This window comes from Myodes glareolus, chromosome 21 (assembly GCF_982192425.1).
Source record: "Myodes glareolus chromosome 21, mMyoGla1.1, whole genome shotgun sequence".
NCBI classification, from domain to species: Eukaryota; Metazoa; Chordata; class Mammalia; order Rodentia; family Cricetidae; genus Myodes; species Myodes glareolus.
In genome coordinates this window covers 16,468,544-16,488,362 of record NC_142046.1, presented here as the reverse complement: position 1 = coordinate 16,488,362, position 19,819 = coordinate 16,468,544, and the positions used below count along the sequence as shown (strand labels likewise).

Here is a 19,819-nt window from a genome sequence, read left to right as displayed (position 1 = left end):
AAAGTATCCCCCATACCTCTTGAGCCAAGACTGGCTTCGTGCTTATTACATAGCCAAGGATGACCTTGAACTTCTGATCCATTTGTGTCCTGAGTACTGTTATTTCAGGCATGGATAAGACGAGAAAGGCCTGCTTTTATGCCTTTGACAAATAAGCACCAGTTTCTTCTCATTTAGTTTGGAATAGCTTATAGTTAGTAGATATATTGAGATGTGTGTAGCACGATGGCAGGGTGATGTGTTAAGTCTCTCATTCTCAGTACTCATGCTATAAAGGGCCCATGTTTAGGGACTTAAAAAAATTTGTATAGGGCTAGGCATGGTGATGCATGCCTTTAATCCTGGAGGCAGAGGCAGGCAGATTTCATTTTTTTTAAATTGATTTTTATTGAACTCTACATTTTTCCCTGTTCCCCTCCCTGCCTCTCCCCTCCCCTTCAGCCCTCTCCCAAGGTCCCCATGCTTCCAATTTACTCAGGAGATCTTGTCTTTTTCTACTTCCCATGTAGATTAGATCTGTCTGTCTCTCTTAGGGTCCTCATTGTTGTCTTAAGTTCTCTGGGATTGTGATTTGTAGGCTGGTTTTCTTTGCTTTATGTTTAAAAACCACTTTTGAGTACATATGATAATTATCTTTCTGGGTCTGGGTTACCTCACTCAATATGATGTTTTCTAACTCCATCCATTTGCCTGCAAATTTCAAGCTGTCATTATTTTTTATCTGCTGTGTAGTACTCCATTGTGTAAATGTACCGTGTTTTCCTTATCCAGTTTTTGGTCGAGGGACATTTAGATTTTTTCCAGGTTCTGGCTATGATAAACAATGCTTCTATGAACATAGTTGAGCACATGTTCTTGTGGCACGGTTGAGCATCCTTTGGATATATACCCAAAAGTAGTAGTATTGGGTCTTGAGGAAGGTTGTTTCCTAATTTTCTGAGAAATTGCCACACTGATATCCAAAGGGGCTGTACCTGCTTGCACTCCCACCAGCAATGCAGAAGTGTTCCCTTTCCCCACAACCTCTCCAGCATAAGTTGTCATCAGTGTTTTTGATCGTGGCCATTCTTACAGGTGTAAGATGGAATCTGTTTTGATTTGCATTTTTCTGATGACTTAGGATGTTGGACATTTGCTTAAGTGTCTTTCAACCATTTTAGACTCCTCTGTTGAGAGTTTTCTGTTTAGGTCTATACTCCATTTTTTTATTGGATTATTTGTTCTTTTGATGACCAATTTCTTGAGTTCTTTGTATGTTTTGGAGATCAGACCTCTGTTTGATGTGGAGTTGGTGAAGATCTTTTCCCATTATGTAGGCTGTCATTTTGCCTTGTTGACCGTGTCCTTTGCTTCACAGAAGCTTTTCAGTTTCAGGAGGTTCCATTTATTAATTGTTTCTCTCAGTGTCTGTGCTGCTGGGATTCTATTTAGGAAGTGGTCTCCTGTGCTAATGTGTTCAAGTGTACTTCCCACTTTCTCTTCTATAAAGGTTCAGTGTGGCTGGCTTTATGTTGAGGTCTTTGATCTATTTGGACTTGAGTTTTGTGCGTGGTGGTAGATATGGGTCTATTTTCATTCTTCTACATGTTGATATCCAGTTATGCCAGCACTACTTGTTAAATATGCTTTCTTTTTTCCATTTAATATTTTTTGCTTCTTTATCAAAAATCAGGTGTTTGAAGATGAGTAGATTGATATCCGGGTCTTCTATTCGGTTCCATTGGTCCTCCTGTCTGTTTTTATGCCAATACCAGGCTGTTTTCAGTACTGTAGCTCTGTAGTAGAGTTTGAAGTCAGGGATTATGACGCCTCTAGAAAATCTTTTATTGTACAGGATTGTTTTGGGTTTTTTGCTTTTTTTTTTTTTTTTTTTTGAATTTTTTGAGAAAAGGTTTCTCTGTAGCTTTTGGAGCCTGTCCTTGAACTAGCTCTTATAGACCAGGCTGGCCTTGAACTCACAGAGAATCCTCCTGCTGGGATTAAAGGCTTGCGCCTCCACCGCCTGGCAGGTTTTTGCTTTTTCATATGAAGTTAAGTACCGTTCTTTTGAGGTCTTAAGAATTTTGCGGGGATTTTGATGGGCATTGCATTGAACCTGTAGATTGCTTTTGGTAAGATTGAGGCAGGCAGATTTCTGTGATTGTTATATGTTGTGGTGATTTGTGATCACCAATTACTGATGTTGCTGTTGTAACTGCTTTGGAGGGCCATGAATCATACTCATGTAAGGCAGTGAGTGCTCTAATCAGTAAATGTGTGAATCCTACTTGCTTTATTGACTGGGCATGTCCTGTCTCTTTTCCCTCTCCTTAGGCTTCCTTAATTCCTGAGATAACAGTTTTGAAATTAGGCCACTTATAGTGGCCTGAAGTGTTTAAGTAAAAGGAAAAATAGCACATTGTCTCAGGTAGAAGCTAGATGTGCTTAGTGAGGAAGGCATGGTGAAAGCCAAGACATGCTAAAAGCTAAGCCTTATTACCAACTTGTATAGTTAAGTTGTGGATGCTAAGGAGAAACTCCTGAAATAGGGTGTCTAGCTCACACTCCTCAAACTCCCTATGCAGCTGATGATAACCTTGAGCTTCTGGTCCTCTTGCTGCCACCTCTCCAGTATTTGATTTCAGTCCTGCCACATTCTAGTCTATCTATGCTGAGAATGGAACACAGAGTCTCATGCCTCTCAGGCCAGCACCTAACAGCTGAGCCACATCGTGACTCTTTAACTGTTGTTGCTTTTTAAAATAAATTTCGGGGGTTTGTTTGCATGTGTAGTATTTTTGGACTAAAATCATGGAAGCAACTTTTACATCTTATTGGATGAGACTCATGTATCTCAATGTTATAGTGGTAGAAATTGAAGCATTAGATCCAAGTTATGTCTCTGTGTGTATGATATATGATAGCTGCTACTTTAAACTTATAAATTATTTGTTTGTTTATTTTGGTTTTTCCCAAGACAGGATTTCTCTCTGTAACCCTGGCTGTCCTGGAACTTGTTCTGTAGACCAAGCTGGCCTAGAACTCAAGAGATTGACCTGCCTCTGCCTACTGCTGGGATAAAGGCGTGTGCCACCATTGCTTCTAAATTTTTGTTCACAGAGGAAAAGGCTTTTTATAGGAGTGGTTGTTACACAGCATATTTTGTTACATTAAAAAAAAAAACCACTGTTTTCATCTTTTGTAGGTTTTATGGGAACTAGAAACCTTACGCCTCATAAATCACTTTGAGAAGTCTATGAAGGCAGAAGTTGAAGATGATGATGAACTATATATAGTCGACAACAATGGAGAGGAACAGCTATTTGACTGTAGTGGCCAAGATTTTGAAAATAAGCTTCGAGTTCCTCTTTTTGAAATACTGAAGTATCCTTACTTGCTTCTGCATGAGCGTGTTAGTGAGTATCTTTTTTTTTTTTTTCTTCCCTAGACAGGGTTCTCTGTGTAGCTCTGGCTGTTCTTGGAACTTTGGAACTCACTCTGGAGACTAAGCTGGCCTCAAACTCAGAGATCCTCCTGCCTCTGCTTCTTGATTGATAGGATCAAAGGCATAGACCACCACCACCACAGCATTTTTAGACCAGCTCGTTTCTCCACAGGACTCTTCTATTCCTTGTGGGATTGTTAGTAGCAGTTTTAACCTCTGTCGACTACATGCCAGGAGCCTTTTTCTCCCCTGCCTTGTTATTGTCACAACCAAAAAATGTCTTCAGACATTTTTTTTTTTTTTTTTTAAGACAGGGTTTCTTTGTAGCTTTGGAGCCTTCCTGAAACTCGCTCTGTAGACCAGTCTGGCTTCAAACTCACAGAGATACACCTGTTTCTGACTCTCGAGTGCTGGGATTAAAGGCATTTCCAGATGTTGCTGAATGCTCCTTATTAAGGGGGAGGGGGCACAACAGCTCTGAAAAACAGTTGCTTCTAATCCAGTGGTTCTCAATTTTCCTGATGCTTTGACTCTTTAATACAGTTCCTCATGTTGTAGTGATTCCCAACCATAAAATTATTTTGTTGTCACTTCATAACTGTATTTTTGCTACTATTATGAATCCTAATTTAAGTATCTGATATGCAGGATATCTGATATGTGACCCCCCAAAGGGGTTAAGACCCACAGGTTGAGAACCATTGCTCTAATCAGCTGAGGTATGTATTTGTAATGCCACTATTAGGAAGGTGGCTACAGGAAAGTCTTCTTTGGTCACATAAAGACTTCCAGGCCAGCCTTGGTTGTATGAGATCCTCCCAAAGTACAGAGAAGACACAGTTGTTTTTTTTCTTTTTATCAGTTAGTTGGCATGGCATGTGGTAGTGGTTCCAGTTTGGGTCTTATATATTTGCCTTTCTTGCTAGGATGACCTTGAAATCAAAGCTCTAGCTTAGGCTCCTGAGTTGTGATTAGAGGTGTGGGCCAACATATTTACCAGGTATAAAGAACATTTTAGGAATCCAGTATCTAGCTCATATATTCTCAATAAGTATATATGTGGATTGGGGCCAGTTTGTTTTAGAGTGACTAGAAGACAGCATATTGAATTTGGTTGTATTTATTCCCTTAATCAAAAATAGTTGACTTTTTTAGGTGGTGGTAGTGCTATTATGGGGACTGAACCCAGGATCATGCATATCTAGGCAATTACTCCTTTTCCCTAACCTGCTTAACAGGATCTTATTAAATTGCCCAGGCTGACCTGAATTCACTCTATAGCCTAGGCAGGCTTTGAATTTTTGGTTCTTTCACCTCAGCCTCCCCAGTAGCTGGGATTACAAGCTTATGCCACCAGGCCCCTCTGTAACTTTTTTTGGTTGTTTTTTTGTTTTGTTTTGTTTTGTTTTGTTTTTGTTGGTTTTTTTTTTTGCTGTGTTACTTGAGACCATATGGTTACTTTTTAGAAATATAAAACAGTTTATGCAATTTAATTTTCTTTGTCCTGTATAAAGTAAATACAAATATTTGATTAGAAAACAACTGTCTTTTTGAGACAGATTATCTCTTTTGTAGTCTTGGCTGTCCTGGTACTCACCATATAGAACATTCTGGCCTTGAACTTAGAGAGATTTACCTACCTTTGGAGGGCTGGGATTATAGGCCTGTGCCACCAAGCTCTGCTTTTGATTAGATAAATTGCTAATTTACAAGTAACTAGATTATAAACTGAAAGCCTTTTAATCATTTTCATTTAATATTTTTGAGTGTTTTGACTGCATTTATATCTATATATCACATATGTGGAAGTACCCAAGGAAGCCAGAAGAGGATGTTTGGAACTGGAGTTAAGATGGTTGTGAGCCACCGTTGTGGGTGCTTGGAATCTGATCCCAGGTCCTCTGGAAGAGTAATCAGCTGAGTCAACATTCCAGCCGCTTAAATATTTATTAAAGAATAGTGTACTCATAATACCAGGGCTGGAGAGATGGCTCAGCAGCTTAATTGAATGCACTTGCTGCTCTTGCAGAGGACCTAGGTTCAGTTTCCAACACCCACATGGCAGTTCACAACTGTCAGTAACTCCAGATCTTGGGGATCTGACCCCCACCCCCTTCTGATCTATGGGCACAAGGCAGGTATGTGGTACATAAACATGCATAGAGGTAAAATATTCATACACAAAATATTTTCTTTATAATTTATATTTTATGTATATTGGTATTTTGCCTGTATGTGTGAGGGAGTTGGATCCCCTGGCACTGGAGTTATAGACAGGTGTGAACTGCCATGTGGCTGCTGGGAATTGAATCTGGGTCCTCTGAAAGAGCAGCCAGTGCTTTTAACTGCTGAGCTATCTCTCTAGTCCCACACATAAGTATTTTTTTTAAAAAAAAATTAAAAATCTTTAAAAGTATGTAAACTTGAAGATTATTTATACTTTTTGTGTATTTCCAGTATTGCAGGAGTTTCCTATAAACTGATCCAGTCATAATTCCCCCTTTAAAGCTAACTACTATTACTAGTATACTGTTTTTTGAAGCTTGACAAATAAAATTGACTTTAAAGTCTCATAGAGGAAGTTAGTTGATCTATGTGAAATTGAGATGACTAGCTATTAGGAGGAGAAGCTCTTTTGTTCTTACTCCAGTTTAGGTGGATCAAATATCAAATGCAAGACACTGGACCTATAGCCATGCTTCTAAGATAGTCTTTAGAGATAATTATACAAAATATAAATATATGTTAAAATTTTATTTTATATGCATAGGTGTTTTGTCTGAATATATGTCTCCGTGAGAGTGTCAGATCACCTGCCAATGGAGCTAGAGTTGTGAGGTGATATGTGGGTGCCGGGAATTGAGCCTGGGTCCTCTGGTAAAACTGTCAGTGCTCGTAGCCTCTGAATCATTTCTTCAGCCCCATGTTTTAGCAAATTTAAAATAAGAGGACTATTCCGTGAATGATCACAATGAACAGTCTATCAGAATTGGAATGTAACTCAGTATGTTTACCTAGTATACCTCAGGAACTGGATTTGATTTCTAGTATCTCAAAAAAAAAAAAAGTCTATCAGTAGGTAAATACTGTTTCAACAATTCCACTATCAGCATTTTTAATTTCTTAGTTTCAAAAAATGAGTAACTTTTATTTTAAAAATACCCAAGGAGCCAGTTTTTAGGGCCTCAATTTAAACCCTTTACTGCTTTTTCCCCCTTTAGATGAACTGTGTGTGGAAGCACTTTGTCGAATGGAACAAACCAATTGCTCCTTTCAGGTGTTTGACAAATATCCAGGGATCTATTTGTTTTTGGTTCATCCCAATGAAATGGTGAGTATGGGTAGTGCTAGTAATGGTGTTACCTTGTATGTAGTATAGTGTCTATTCTGTTTAAATATAGGTTGAAAATCTTTACTCTTTTTAAATTCCTACATTTAAGTAGAATGTTACGTGGTTGAGTGTTATGAATTTAAGAGGACGGGAGCACTGGCTGATGAGTGCTGCTTGAGTAAAAGACGAGGAGGAAAAGCAGTTTGATTTTCTTTCAGCGTTTCTGTCATAGTCAGTTTTACGTGCTGTGAGCAAACACTGACCAAAACAACTTTGGAAGGAAAGGGTTTATTTTATCATACACTGTCATATCACAGTTCATCAAAGGAAATCATAGCAGGAACTCAAGACAGAATCCTAGAGGCAGAAACTGAAGCAGATACCATGAAGGAGTATTGCTTACTGGCTTGCTCAACCTGTTTTGTTATACAACCCAGGACCATCTGCCCAGGGGAGAAGAGACACAATCCATAGCGGGCTGGGTCATCCCATGTCAATCACTAAGACAGTACCCTCCCTATAGACTTACCTACAGGCCAACCTTATGCTGGCTTTTTTAAAATTAAGATTCCCTCTTTCCAGGTTTGTGTCAAGTTGACAAAATTAACCAGCATATTGTAAAACTGAACTAATGAAAGATTCTTGCTTTTCTCACTTGTTTGCTGAAGCACATGGAAAATCATTAAAAATACTAATTTTGCTAATAAGTGAGATTGAAGGGGATAGGCAGGAACAAGAAAAGTTACTAGGTACTAGAGATGAAGAAGTTAATATAAAATTCAGAGAGTAGACAAGAACAGATGTAGATTACCTGTAGGCATGGAAATGGGACATAGCCTACCATGAGGTGAGGCAGCATACACATATACACAGCTCCATGTGCACTAGCAGTTAGAATGGAGTCACTCTTTTAAGGCAATTGCTGAGAAAGACTGCTCTGCAAGAATATGGCAAGAAAAGATTTTTTTTTAAAAACCTTCAGCAAAGAAAGAGCATACTGCTGGGCATAGTGGTGCATACCTCTAATTCCAGCACTCAGGAGGTAGAGGCAGGTAGATCTCTGTGAGTTCAAGGCCAGCCTGGTCTACAGAAGTTCCAAGACAACCAGAGAAACCTTGTCTTGAAAAACCAAAGCAGAACTGTAGTAATAGACTTTCTGTCAAAATGGTGAAGTGGTTTCCTCTGTTCTAAACAAACAATAGGAAAGTCCTCAGAGAGGATGTGAAGTGGTCGGACTGGGTGTTTCTGTGGGCCAGCAATGGAAGAGAAGCACAGAGTAGTAAGTGATAGAGTCCTGTAGCCCATGAGGAATTATGTATGGTAGTAGAAATTAGAAATACACTTCAGAAAAAAACCAGAACCCCTGGGAAAGTTGATGCCAGGTGGCGGTAACACACACCTTTTATCTCAGCACTCAGGAGGCAGAGGCAGGAGGATCTCTGCGAATTAAAGGCTAGCGTGGTCTACAGAGTGAGTTTCAGTATAGCCAGGGCTATAGAGAGACCCTGTCTTGAACCCCCACCCCCAATAAAATTGGTTTGCAGAAGTCTAAGTAGATTGCTTCTAATACACGTACTTAAAACGTAAGGGAGCATAAAAGATTGATGGAATGGGAGCTAGAGCGATGGCTCATTGGTTAAGAGCACTGACTGCTTTTCCAAAGGTTCTGAGTTCAATTCCCAGCAACCATCTATAATGAGATCTGGTGCCTGCCCGCTTCTGACCCCAGGCAGAATACCATATACAAAATAAATAAATCTTTTAAAAAATTGGTGGGATAGATGGAAAAAGAATTACCAAATACTTAAAATATAAATATATTAAATAAAATATTAACACAGGACCAGATTTCCGCTAGTTTTTAAATGAATGAAAATGATTGTTTCATAAATGATTTAGTTTGTTCGAATCAGGATCAAAGAAGGTTCATACATTGCAGTAATCTTTTCATGTCTTTTGAAATCTGTATTATATCATGTTGTTTAGTGTAGTTCATTGTTTATTGAATGAATTAATGAATGAACATACAATGTCATTTATAATACAATTATTTAGGTTCGGCGATGGGCTATTCTGACTGCAAGAAACCTGGGGAAAGTGGACAGAGATGACTATTACGACTTGCAGGAAGTTTTAACTTGCCTTTTTAAAGTCATTGAGTTGGGGCTTTTGGAAAGTCCAGACATTTACACATCTTCTGTGCTTGAGAAAGGCAAACTGATCCTTCTGCCTGCGCACATGTATGATACTACCAACTACAAAAACTATTGGCTAGGTGAGTATCATTCCTCCACGACCATGTCTTTCCTCGTGTTCTGAGCACAGAGCAATTTCTGAGCAATTTCCTTATTAAAAGATTTTATGGTTCCTAATTCTTGTTCCCTTGCTAAATTAGCTTAACTATTTTATATCGTATTAAACATTGTTTATTCTAAATGCCTTCCAAACAGGTATGTTTTCAAATACTGGCAAGTGAATCTTTGTTTGAAGTAGATGTGTCAGTATGATGGTGATTGTTATCTCTTTTTTATCATGTAAATATTTCTAGGTGGTGAGAAAAGTTAGCATTGTTTGTAAGTCACTATTTTATTAATTCTTTAAAGTTACATATCATAGTTAGCAATTTTTTTAGTGGTATATGAACTGTATAATGCACACGTGAATGTTTGTGGTATCTTAGGTTTTATGAAGTACAAGTTGTGTATTTAGAAATCACCTTATACCGTGACTAGCAGTGTTTACCTATTTAACACTAGAAAAAATGTCAAGGTCTATTGTTGGGATATGAAGTATGGCAGACAGGGGAGCTGGATTCTGTTCTGCTTTGACTTTTTTTTTTTAAAAGATTTATTTATTTATTTATTATGTATACAGTGTTCTGTCTGCATGTATGCCTACACACCAGAAGAGGGCACCAGATCTCATTACAGATGGCTGTGAGCCACCATGTGGTTGCTGGGAATTGAACTCAGGACCTCTAGAAGAGAGTCAGTGCTCTTAACCTCTGAGCCATCTCTCCAACCCCTCTGCTTTTACTTTCTACCTGCTAGCTTAGAAAACATTTAGCATAGTGTTATTTCATCAGTTTGGTAAACTGGAATAATCTTGCAGGTATTTGCATGTTGCTGACCATTCTTGAAGAGCAAGCTATGGATTCACTGTTGTTGGGGTCAGACAAACAAAATGATTTTATGCAGTCAATCCTTCACACCATGGAGAAGCAATCGGATGGTAATATACTTTACTTGCTAAGTGCTTTTGAATACTGTGATGGTGTACTTTTAAAAGTGTTGATGTCTGCTTGGTGGTAGTGGCATAAACCTTTTAATTCCAGCACTTAGGAGGCAGATGGATCTTTGAGTTGGAGGCCAGACTGGTCTACATAGTGAGTTCCAGAACAGCCAGGGCTACACAGAGAAACCCTTTCTCAAGTTGGGGATGTGTGTGGGGGGGTAGGGGGTAGGGAGGTGGGAAGTTGGTGTCACTGTAAGTTAGGGTTGTAAGAGTGTGAAGAAAAAAATCTTGGCCTCAGGCATGTTGAGGAAGTATGGCCCAGGAATTAACTTAGTTAGGTAACAGATTCAGATTTAAATTGCAAAGGACCCTTTTAGACTTTAATTTAGCACCCTTCTTTGCTAGAGGGAGTGATTGAAGCCGGGGAAGTTAGCTTACTCTTTTTTTTTTTTATTGAGTTATATATTTTTCTCTGCTCCCCTACCTTCCTTCCTTCTTCTTGTCTACCCTCTACTGTGATCCCTATACTCCCAGTTTACTCAGGAGAGCCTGTCTTTCTCTACTTCCCATGTAGATTAGATTCGTTTATGTCTCTCTTAGGGTCCTTATTGTTGTCTTGGTTCTCTGGGATTGTGATTTGTAGGCTGATTTTCTTTGCTTTGTGTCTAAAAGCCACTTATGAGTGAGTACATCCTTCTGGATCTGTGTTACCTCACTCAATATGGTGTTTTCTTAATCCATCTATTTGCCCAGAAATTTCAAGATGTTATTATTTTTTCTTTGCTGTGTTGTACTCTATTGTGTAAATGTACATCTTCTTATCCATTCTTTGGTCGAGGGGCAGTTAGGTTGTTTCCAAGTTCTGGTTATGACAAATAATGCTGCTATGAACGAAGTTGAGCACATGTCCTTGTGATATGATTCAGCATCGTTTGGGTATATACCCAAAAGTGGTATTGCTGGGTCTTGAGGTAGGTAGGTTGTTTCCTAATTTTCTGAGAAATTGTCATACTGATTTCCAAAGCTGCTGTATCAGTTTGTACTTTCACTAGCAATGAAAGAATGTTCCCTTTTGGAGGAGGGGCTGCTTGTTCTTCCTGGCTGCCTGGTTAGCTTAGACCCCCAAATAATCACACAGAAACTGTATTAATTAAAGAACTGCTTGGCCCATTAGCTCTAGCATCTTATTGGCTAATTCTTACATGTTAATTTAACCCATTTCTATTAATCTGTGAATCGCCACGTGGCAGTGGCTTACCAGCAGAGTTTTGGCATGTCTGACTCTGACCGCAGCTCCATGGCTCCTCTCTGACTCTGCCATCTTTTCTTCCAGCATTCTGTTTAGTTTTCCCCGCCTAGCTCTGTTCCCCTATAGCTCTGCTATAGTCCCAAAGCAGTTTCTTTATTTAATAGTGGTAATCACAGTGTGCAGAAGGAAATCCACATCACCTCCCTTTTTCTGTTTATATAAAAAAGGAAAGTTTTATCCTTAACATAGAAAAATTACATATAACAAAACAGGTATCAAACAAGAATTACCGTTACAATGTTTATATTTACTTTTATCATAACTAAGGAAAGCTATAACTATAATATTTTCAAGTTCATCAAAGACTCCAGAAGGATATAATATTACCTAAGTACAATGTTTATATCTACTTTATCTTTTATCATAACTAAGGAAAACTATAACTATAAATTCTTCAGCTCCATCAAAGACTCCAGGAGATATATATATATATATATATATATATATATAAAATCTAACTATCATGGCTATAAGCTTGACTATTACAGATGAGTATCTGTTAACTTATATTTCTTAATTATACATTACATTTTTAAATGAACTGCACAAACACAATACCTTAATAAGAACAGAACTCTCTCTCTATCTCTATCTATTCACAGTATAACAAAATTGACCTTAAATTTGTATCAATAAAGTAAGATCCATACCAGTGCAAATTATTCATATCTATATCAGTTCCCTGTACCCCACATCCTCTCCAAAGTTAGCTTACTTTTGCATTATGCAAACCAGAGTCTCTGGGAACTCCATTTACAAAAGTATGTCACTTAACAATTGGAAGGCCATCCCAATCTCTTTTTGTTTTTTGTTTTTAGAGATAGTCCTAGCTGTCCTGGAAATAGCTCTTGTAGACCAGGCTGGCCTTGAACTCACAGAGATCCACCTGCCTCTGCCTCCCAAGTGCTGGAATTAAAAGGTGTATGCCAACCGCTGCCTGGCTACTGTTCCAATCTCTGCTGTTTCATTGTTCTCTGGTTCTGTAGGGTGACACTGTCCAACATAATAACCACCAGATCTAACCACCAGAGTTAGTTATTGAAGTTTAATTGAAATGTAAAAAATACTGATTTTCATTCCCATTAACCATATTTTCAAGGCTCAGTGCATGCTAGACAGTACAGACTCACAACACTTCGATCATCACAGGGTCTGCTCTAGCTGACTGAGAAATGAAGTCAGGAACTTAATTTATATCAAGATTCTAGAAGAAATAGCACCTTTTTTTTGATGACATGTTTTCTTGCTAGATTATGCTATTAATAATGGATTTGCCAGCATTTACTGCATAAATTACTAATTTTTTCCCATGTCTGTATGTACTCTTTAAGTTTAAAATTCTTTAACTTTTCATAATTGTCTTCACATGACTATTTTTTTCCTTATATGAGTGAGATCTTAGTAAGCATAAGGTGCCATCAGAAGTTGTAAAGGATACACAATATATAAGTATAAGATAAGCAGTTTTGGTTGGGGATGACAGAGTATTTACCTAGTATGCCCAAGGCTCTGGGTTCCAACCTAAGCACTGAACATTTACCAACCAGAGTTTGAAAGTTCTAAGAAGTAAAGCAGAAGGGTCAAGGCAACTAAACACTGAGTAATAGAGTAAACTATAGCACTGCCTCCACCTCTGGAAATCACACAGCTGGGAACAGTAGCGTAGGAGGGAATCTAGTAAGGATGCTTAGAAATTTGATAGGCAGTGCTGATGGGGAAGGCATTCTGGCGTTTGCAAAAAGGTATTGATTTGTTTTGGTTACAGACAGTGATTATGGGCATATTAAAAATACATCTGGGAATTGACTAAGAACTGTGATGTTAGAATCACTGAAGGTCTTTAGCCAGGACCGATATCTTTCCACTGTGTATCTGAGTGAGGGAAAAGGCATAAGCGGACACTTAATGAATAGCAGGAATTCCTGCATATCCATGAAAAGTGGACAGCAAAGGTAATAGAATGTGTATGAAGAATGCTTACTGTTGACTAGGAGTTTTAATTCTTAGCATAATTATTACCTATGGCACACAAAATTAAGGAACTTACTGAAGCAGAATTTCTTAGATCCTGGGTTTTATTTAGATCCATAAATATTATTTCACATTCTTTTACTCCTAAACAATATTTAGAGAAAAGAGAGAGAGAGAGAGAGAGAAAGAGAACGAGAGAACATTAGAGGACACTTTTAAAAGTCTGCTCTCGGACTGGAGAGATGGCTCAGTGCTCTTCCAGAGGTCCTGAATTCAATTCCCAGCAATCACATGGTGGCTCACAACCATCTGTAAAGAGATCTGGCGCCCTCTTCAGGCATGCATGCTGACAGAACATTATATACATAATAAATAAATCTTAAAAAAAAATAAAAGTCTGCTTTCTTTAACATGTAGCATCTGGGGGTCAGAATCAGGTCCCCATGCTTGGCAGCAAGTACCTTTACTCACTGGGCCATTGTACTAGCCCTCTCTTCTTTTTCCCCCTGTTGCTTACCATTTAGAGTTGGGGCATCAGCTTGTGGGAGGTCTTAGGTTAATTAGGAAAGACTGTTTTAGACATGGTAAAATGGTGATGAGGTTGCCTTTGCTTAGACTGTTTTGTTACTTATCAGTTTGTTTCCATTAATTATTGTTATTTATTTTTGAAAAGAGATTATAATTTTATAACATTTGAAAAGTTGCAAGCTGGGCATGGTGGCACATGCCTTTGATCCCAGCACTCAGGAGGAAGAAGTAGATGGACCTCTTGTGAGTTACAGGCCAGCCTGGTCTACAGAGGATGTTTCAGAACAGCCACAGAGAAGCCCTGTCTCAAAAAACTTAAAAGAGAGAGAGAGAGAGAGAAATTGGCAGATATCACTTTAAATTAATTGCTATTACACCTGGCAGTGGTGGCCACGCCTTTAATCCCAGCACTTGAGAGACAGAGAGGCCTCTGAGTTCAAAGCCAACCTGGCCTATAGAGCTAGTTCCAGGACAGCTAGGGCTGTTACACAGAGAAATCCTGTTTCGAAACCCCTCCCCCAAAATTAATTAAATAAATAATAGTAATTGCTATTTATGCTTTCAGTTTTGACTGACCAAGAATATTTAATTCTCAATATATTTTAGAATGTTTTTCTTATTGTTTTGTAATTTAGAAATTGCTGTATTCATTTTAGATGACAACATGGATCCTTTCTGGCCAGCATTACACTGTTTCATGGTGATTCTGGATCGCCTTGGATCAAAAGTGTGGGGTCAACTTATTGACCCCATTGAGGCATTTCAAACCATTATTAACAATGTGAGCTACAACAGAGAGATCCAAAATATACGGAAAAACTCCATAAGGTTGGTTAAATGTCAGAATTTAAAATAATGCATTGTAACTGATTTACCAAGGAGACTTTTTTCCTCTCTCTCCTTCAGTCCCTTCCTTTCAATAATTTCTATTTATTCCTAATATTTAAGGACCAAGCCAGAACCGGAGCCACATTTTGATGATATGGTGACGTGCAGCCAGATTGTCTATAACTATAATCCTGAAAAGACCAAAAAGGTATATAATATTTTAAAAGTTGAAGTGACACTGCAGAGACAGTGTTTTGTGTAGTGATTGGGTGCTGACTCTGTTATGTGGTAGTGTGAATCCACTATTCCCTAAAGACCTTTTAATGGGGAACATGAACTCTAGCCACAGTAGGAGATTTTGGTAGAAGTAGTAATAATAATCAGTCCACTGACGGGAAGGTTAGAGTATATGGTGTTTTCTTGAAATAGTTTTATAATTCAAGTTGCATATATAGTAGACCAGAAGAGTAAAGCTGCAGTGTATTCCTTTTCTACAGTTTGGGTGTTGATATTTACCATGATACTTGCTTATCTGAATGTTTATTATTTTTTCATTTTAGGATTCAGGGTGGAGATCAGCCATTTGTCCAGATTATTGTCCTAACATGTATGAAGAAATGGAAACGTTAGCCAGTGTCCTTCAGTCAGATATCGGTCAAGACATGCGTGTTCATAACAGTACCTTTCTGTGGTTCATACCTTTTGTTCAGTCACTCATGGATCTTAAGGATTTGGGTGTAGCTTACATTGTAGAAGTTATTCATCATCTATACTCTGAAGTCAAAGATGTTCTCAACCAGACAGATGCAGTGTGTGACAAAGTCACTGAATTTTTTATTCTGATTTTAGTATCTGTGATTGAACTGCATAGAAATAAGAAATGTTTGCATCTGCTGTGGGTGAGTTCTCAGCAGTGGGTAGAAGCTGTTGTAAAGTGTGCCAAGCTTCCTACCACTGCATTTGCACGAAGTTCTGAGAAGTTACCTGGAAATATCCCCAAGGGAGCAGCAATAATATCACCATTGACATTACATTCAGTGCCCTCCAACTCTGTCCAGCTTGCTTGTGTGCAGTTGATTAGGGGACTCCTCAAAGAAGGTTATCAGCTTGGTCAGCAAACACTTTGTAAGCGCTTCTGGGATAAACTTAACTTATTCCTTCGAGGAAATTTATCTCTGGGTTGGCAGTTGTCTACTCAAGAAACCCATGACTTACAAATGTGTTTGAAACAAATAATTAAAAACATAAAATTCAAAATGCCCCAGTATAGCACTTTTGGGGATCTGACTTCTATATGTAAAACTTCTCCATCTTTTAAAGAAGAAAGTGAACAGACAGACAGGAAGCCTAAAAAAGACATTTATTGCCTGGAATATTGCAGCCCCACATCTTCTAAAGAATCAGAGAAAGCTGACAGCAATAAAGTATTGATTAAAGCAAATAATACAGAAGAGGGGGGCATCAAGCAGCATTACATTGATTTGAATGAAGACAAGCCTCTTCCAGCTGGATGGTGCTTGAAGGAGAAGAATGAGGCCCTTTTTTCTGAATGTGCTCAAGAGCAAGTTAAAGTAAGCACAGAGAAGTCTGTAAAAGAAAACTCTTCATATACACCACAGAATAATACTTTAAGAAATGGCCTAGAATGGGAATGTGACAGAGGAGTAATAATATCAACGCATTCATTGACTGATTCTAGCATGGATTCTTTGGAAAAGATGTCTACATCAAATGAAGATGTCTCATTAAAGAATGAAATTGTTGGCAAAAACTCAAAACCAAAGTCTAAAGCACAGAAGGATGAGATTTGTGCAAAGTTGTCACATGTCATAAAGAAACAACACAGGAAAAGTACTTTGATCAATAACACTATTAGTCTAGAGGAAAATACAGCTTTGTCTGACCTTGAGAACTCCTGTTCAGGAAAAGATAGAGGGTTTCTAAAGGAAGATACTATCACACGTGATGTGTCTTTAGACCCTGTTTCAGATAATGAACATGGAGAGCAATATTCTCAAAAGAGTTCATTGTTAAAAAAGAAACAGTTAAAGTGCGAGGAGTTAGGTAATTCTGATGGGAAAAAGTGTCAAATCCAGGAATGCCATGCTGTTGCTGATTTGTTACCAGTTACTGATAGACTGGTGAAGAATACTTCATATGAGGGTCCTGCAAAGGTTGAAGTTGAATCAAGAGATAAGAAAATGAGAAAGAATACAGTGCTGACTTCTAACATGGCAAAAGGACAGGTACCTCATGACAATAGCAAGTCTTTGGTAACAGGTCCTCAGATAGACCTTTGTAACATAGCTTTAATAGCTCAAACCACTGTTATTCAATTTCCATCAGGTTCAAGTAAAAGTCCATCTCAGCTACAAAGAAAAGATGATATAAGATGTTTGACAGCTAACCCAAACAGTGCTGATACCCGCCATGGGCAAATTATTGTTATTTCAGATTCTGATGAAGATGATGATGAGAGAAGTCATGGCATTGAGAAACACATCAAACAGGACAAAGTATACATGGAGAAAGAATGTCCAGGGCAGCATGGGTCAGTAGTTAATACCATTGTGGAAAAGAAGCTTATAAAGGAAGAAGAAACAAAATACCCTGTTGAATTTGAGGACTCTGAATCTCAAGTTTTTGAGTTTGAAAGTTCTTCTGAAGTGTTCTCAGTTTGGCAAGATCATAAAGTAGACAGCAAGAACTCCCTTCAAGAGGAAGGAAGAAGCTATATAACTGATGTAGCTGATAGTACAAACGATAATTTGGGTTGTGGTGTAGACTCTGTGTCTGAAGAGGTTGTTAGGAATGAAGCAGAGGATATTGAAGAGCATACAGAACCACACAGTAGTGTTTCTGTTGAGGGATTTTGTAAAACTAGAGGAAAACATAAGAGAAAACAGTGTGAGAGAGTTACAACTGAAGATGCTCAGAAACCTTCATTTTCCTTCATAACTGAGCAATCGACTGATGACCGAGATTTTGCTGGAAGTGATTTAAAAAGCACAGACGTAGGGACATCAGCTCTCAGTTCAAGTGTTGAGAGAGATTCTACAGTTTCATTGATTTCTACAAAACTTAGTACTCACTCTAAACCTGTTAGGAAAGTTCCAGCTTCTAAGGCGATTAAGAAAACATATTTAGACACCAAAAGAGGTCGGAGTAAGAGTTCATGTTACATCAGCTGTAGAACATCTCTTGCTGTTGTGCCGCCAAAGAAAGTTCGCCAGTATCCCCAGCCATCTTCAGCGCCTGAAAAACTTGGTCTAAGAAAAGCTCCCCGGAAGGCATTTGAGTTGTCTCAGAGGTCTTTGGAGTATACATCCCAATTACGTGACCATGGTAAGACTGTTGGAGTAGTTAACATTCCCAGAAAGGCTAAATTAATTCAGTCCTTCAAAAGTAAGAAGTTTCTGACAAGCCAGGAATTTCAATTTCACAGTTTTCATAAAAAACGAGACCTTGATTATAAAAATACCGATACTGTGAGAACAGGACTGTGCACGGTTCTGGGCTCCGACGTACTTGTCCCAGACTCTGATGGGCCAGATAATCATAGAGGAAGTGAGCCACCTGCCAACAGTAATGAAAAACAATTAGCAAAATGCATGCCTTCTAAACCAGAAGTGGCAAAAGCCATTTCCTATCCTCAGGTGATTGATATAGCTGGTCTTGTGAACCAGTGTGAGTCTAGAGTGTTAAGTGAAGCAGTGCCGACAGATGTGGTGGTCCCTACTTCGGAGGACCCTGTGGGTGAAGATGCTCTCACAGTGCAAGATGAGGAAGTGGCAGCTGTGAAGGCTACAGAGCCAGAATCTGGTAGTGATACAGATGATGACAATTTATTCCTAACACAACATGATCCTCTAGATATGGATCTGTGCTCACAGATGGAAAATAAACCAATTATAGTTGCTCATAAAGATACAGTTCAGAAACAAGATTCTGTAAGTCAGCCTCAGTTGGAGTCTTTGAGTGTCACAAAGTGTAAGTACAAAGACTGTGTTGAATCCACGATAAACCAGAGTGAATACTGCCCAAGACATTCTGAAGCTAAACCAGCAGATGACGACGTTTTTCGTAAACCTCTTTCTGTAGCCAGGCCCAGGCTCATGAGACCTACTACTACCAAGATATTTAGCAGTGCTTCACGAACTGCCAATTTTTCCAAGTCTTTAGAAAGTACCATTCTTCAGTCAGCACTAAAAAAGCCGAGTGTGGCACAGCCTAATTTGAAGGTGACACCACCCTCTTACCTGGTGTCTCAGAAGCCAGTGGCTGAGGTGAAAAGTTTATGCAGTATTTCTCATTTTCGGACTCCAGGCAGTTCCAGCAGACATTGTTACAAGCCTATACTTAGTGAGAACAAGCCTATGTCAGCTTCCTCTCGAGTGAATATTTCCTTACCATCACAGCCTATCTTTGACACCTTCATTAAGGAGGTCTTAAAATGGAAATACCAAATGTTTTTGAACTTTGATAAATGTGGCGCCCCAACAAGTCTCTGTCAATCTATCTCAAGACCTGTGCCTGTCCGATTTCAAGATTGTGCAGAGTATTTTAATGTTTTTCTCCCTTTGATTATATTGAATACTTTTGAAACAGTAAGTATGCTTTAATTCTTCTTCCCCTTCTGTAGATAAAAATCAAAGAAATGCTCATGAGCGTATAGTCCATCTTATGTTTGAGTATGTGCTCATTTCAGTGAGAAGGTATTGGAGGGCTTTGAGTCAGTCAGTATTTAGACCAGGGAGTAATACACATTTAGCTTATTCCTTATACATCCTTGGTTGTTGGTAGAGAATAAACGGTAGAAAGGCTAACAACAGATCTAGCAAACCACTTACAGGTTGGTTACAGCATCTTGGGGAGACAATGATGGTGGCTTTGTTTCAGTAGTAACTGTGGAGATGGAAAGGCTACAGGTACACTTTAGAATATATGACATAACTTGAGGCTGATAAAATGGCTTTGATTTGAGCCTTAACCTGGTTAGGTTGTAATGTTTACTCTCCCAGGAGCGGGGAAGAGCCTCTTGAGTACACTCCTCCCCTTGAAATGGCAGGAAATGGCAGGAAAGCTTCTGTTGCATATTTTTAGTCAAAAGAAGGGATAGTATGAAGATAGGGCTGTCACTCCTGAGGAATGACTGGTTAACTTTGAGCAGGAGCAGTTCAGCACCAGGAGTCAT

The 19,819-nt window shown here is 38.7% G+C and overlaps 1 protein-coding gene across 5 annotated transcripts in view; it reads left to right on the top strand.

The window, feature by feature from the left end:
* The window catches only part of Setx (senataxin), a 61,825-nt gene that overhangs the window by 8,062 nt on the left and 33,944 nt on the right, over positions 1–19,819 (top strand). For all 5 annotated transcript variants that reach the window (XM_048431893.3, XM_087899796.1, XM_048431891.3 and 2 more), the window contains 7 exons: positions 3,185–3,395; positions 6,646–6,755; positions 8,811–9,030; positions 9,867–9,986; positions 14,454–14,625; positions 14,746–14,833; positions 15,186–19,232. In XM_048431893.3, the coding sequence (XP_048287850.3) occupies positions 3,185–3,395; positions 6,646–6,755; positions 8,811–9,030; positions 9,867–9,986; positions 14,454–14,625; positions 14,746–14,833; positions 15,186–19,232 (4,968 nt within the window). The remainder of the gene's footprint in view (positions 1–3,184; positions 3,396–6,645; positions 6,756–8,810; positions 9,031–9,866; positions 9,987–14,453; positions 14,626–14,745; positions 14,834–15,185; positions 19,233–19,819) is intronic.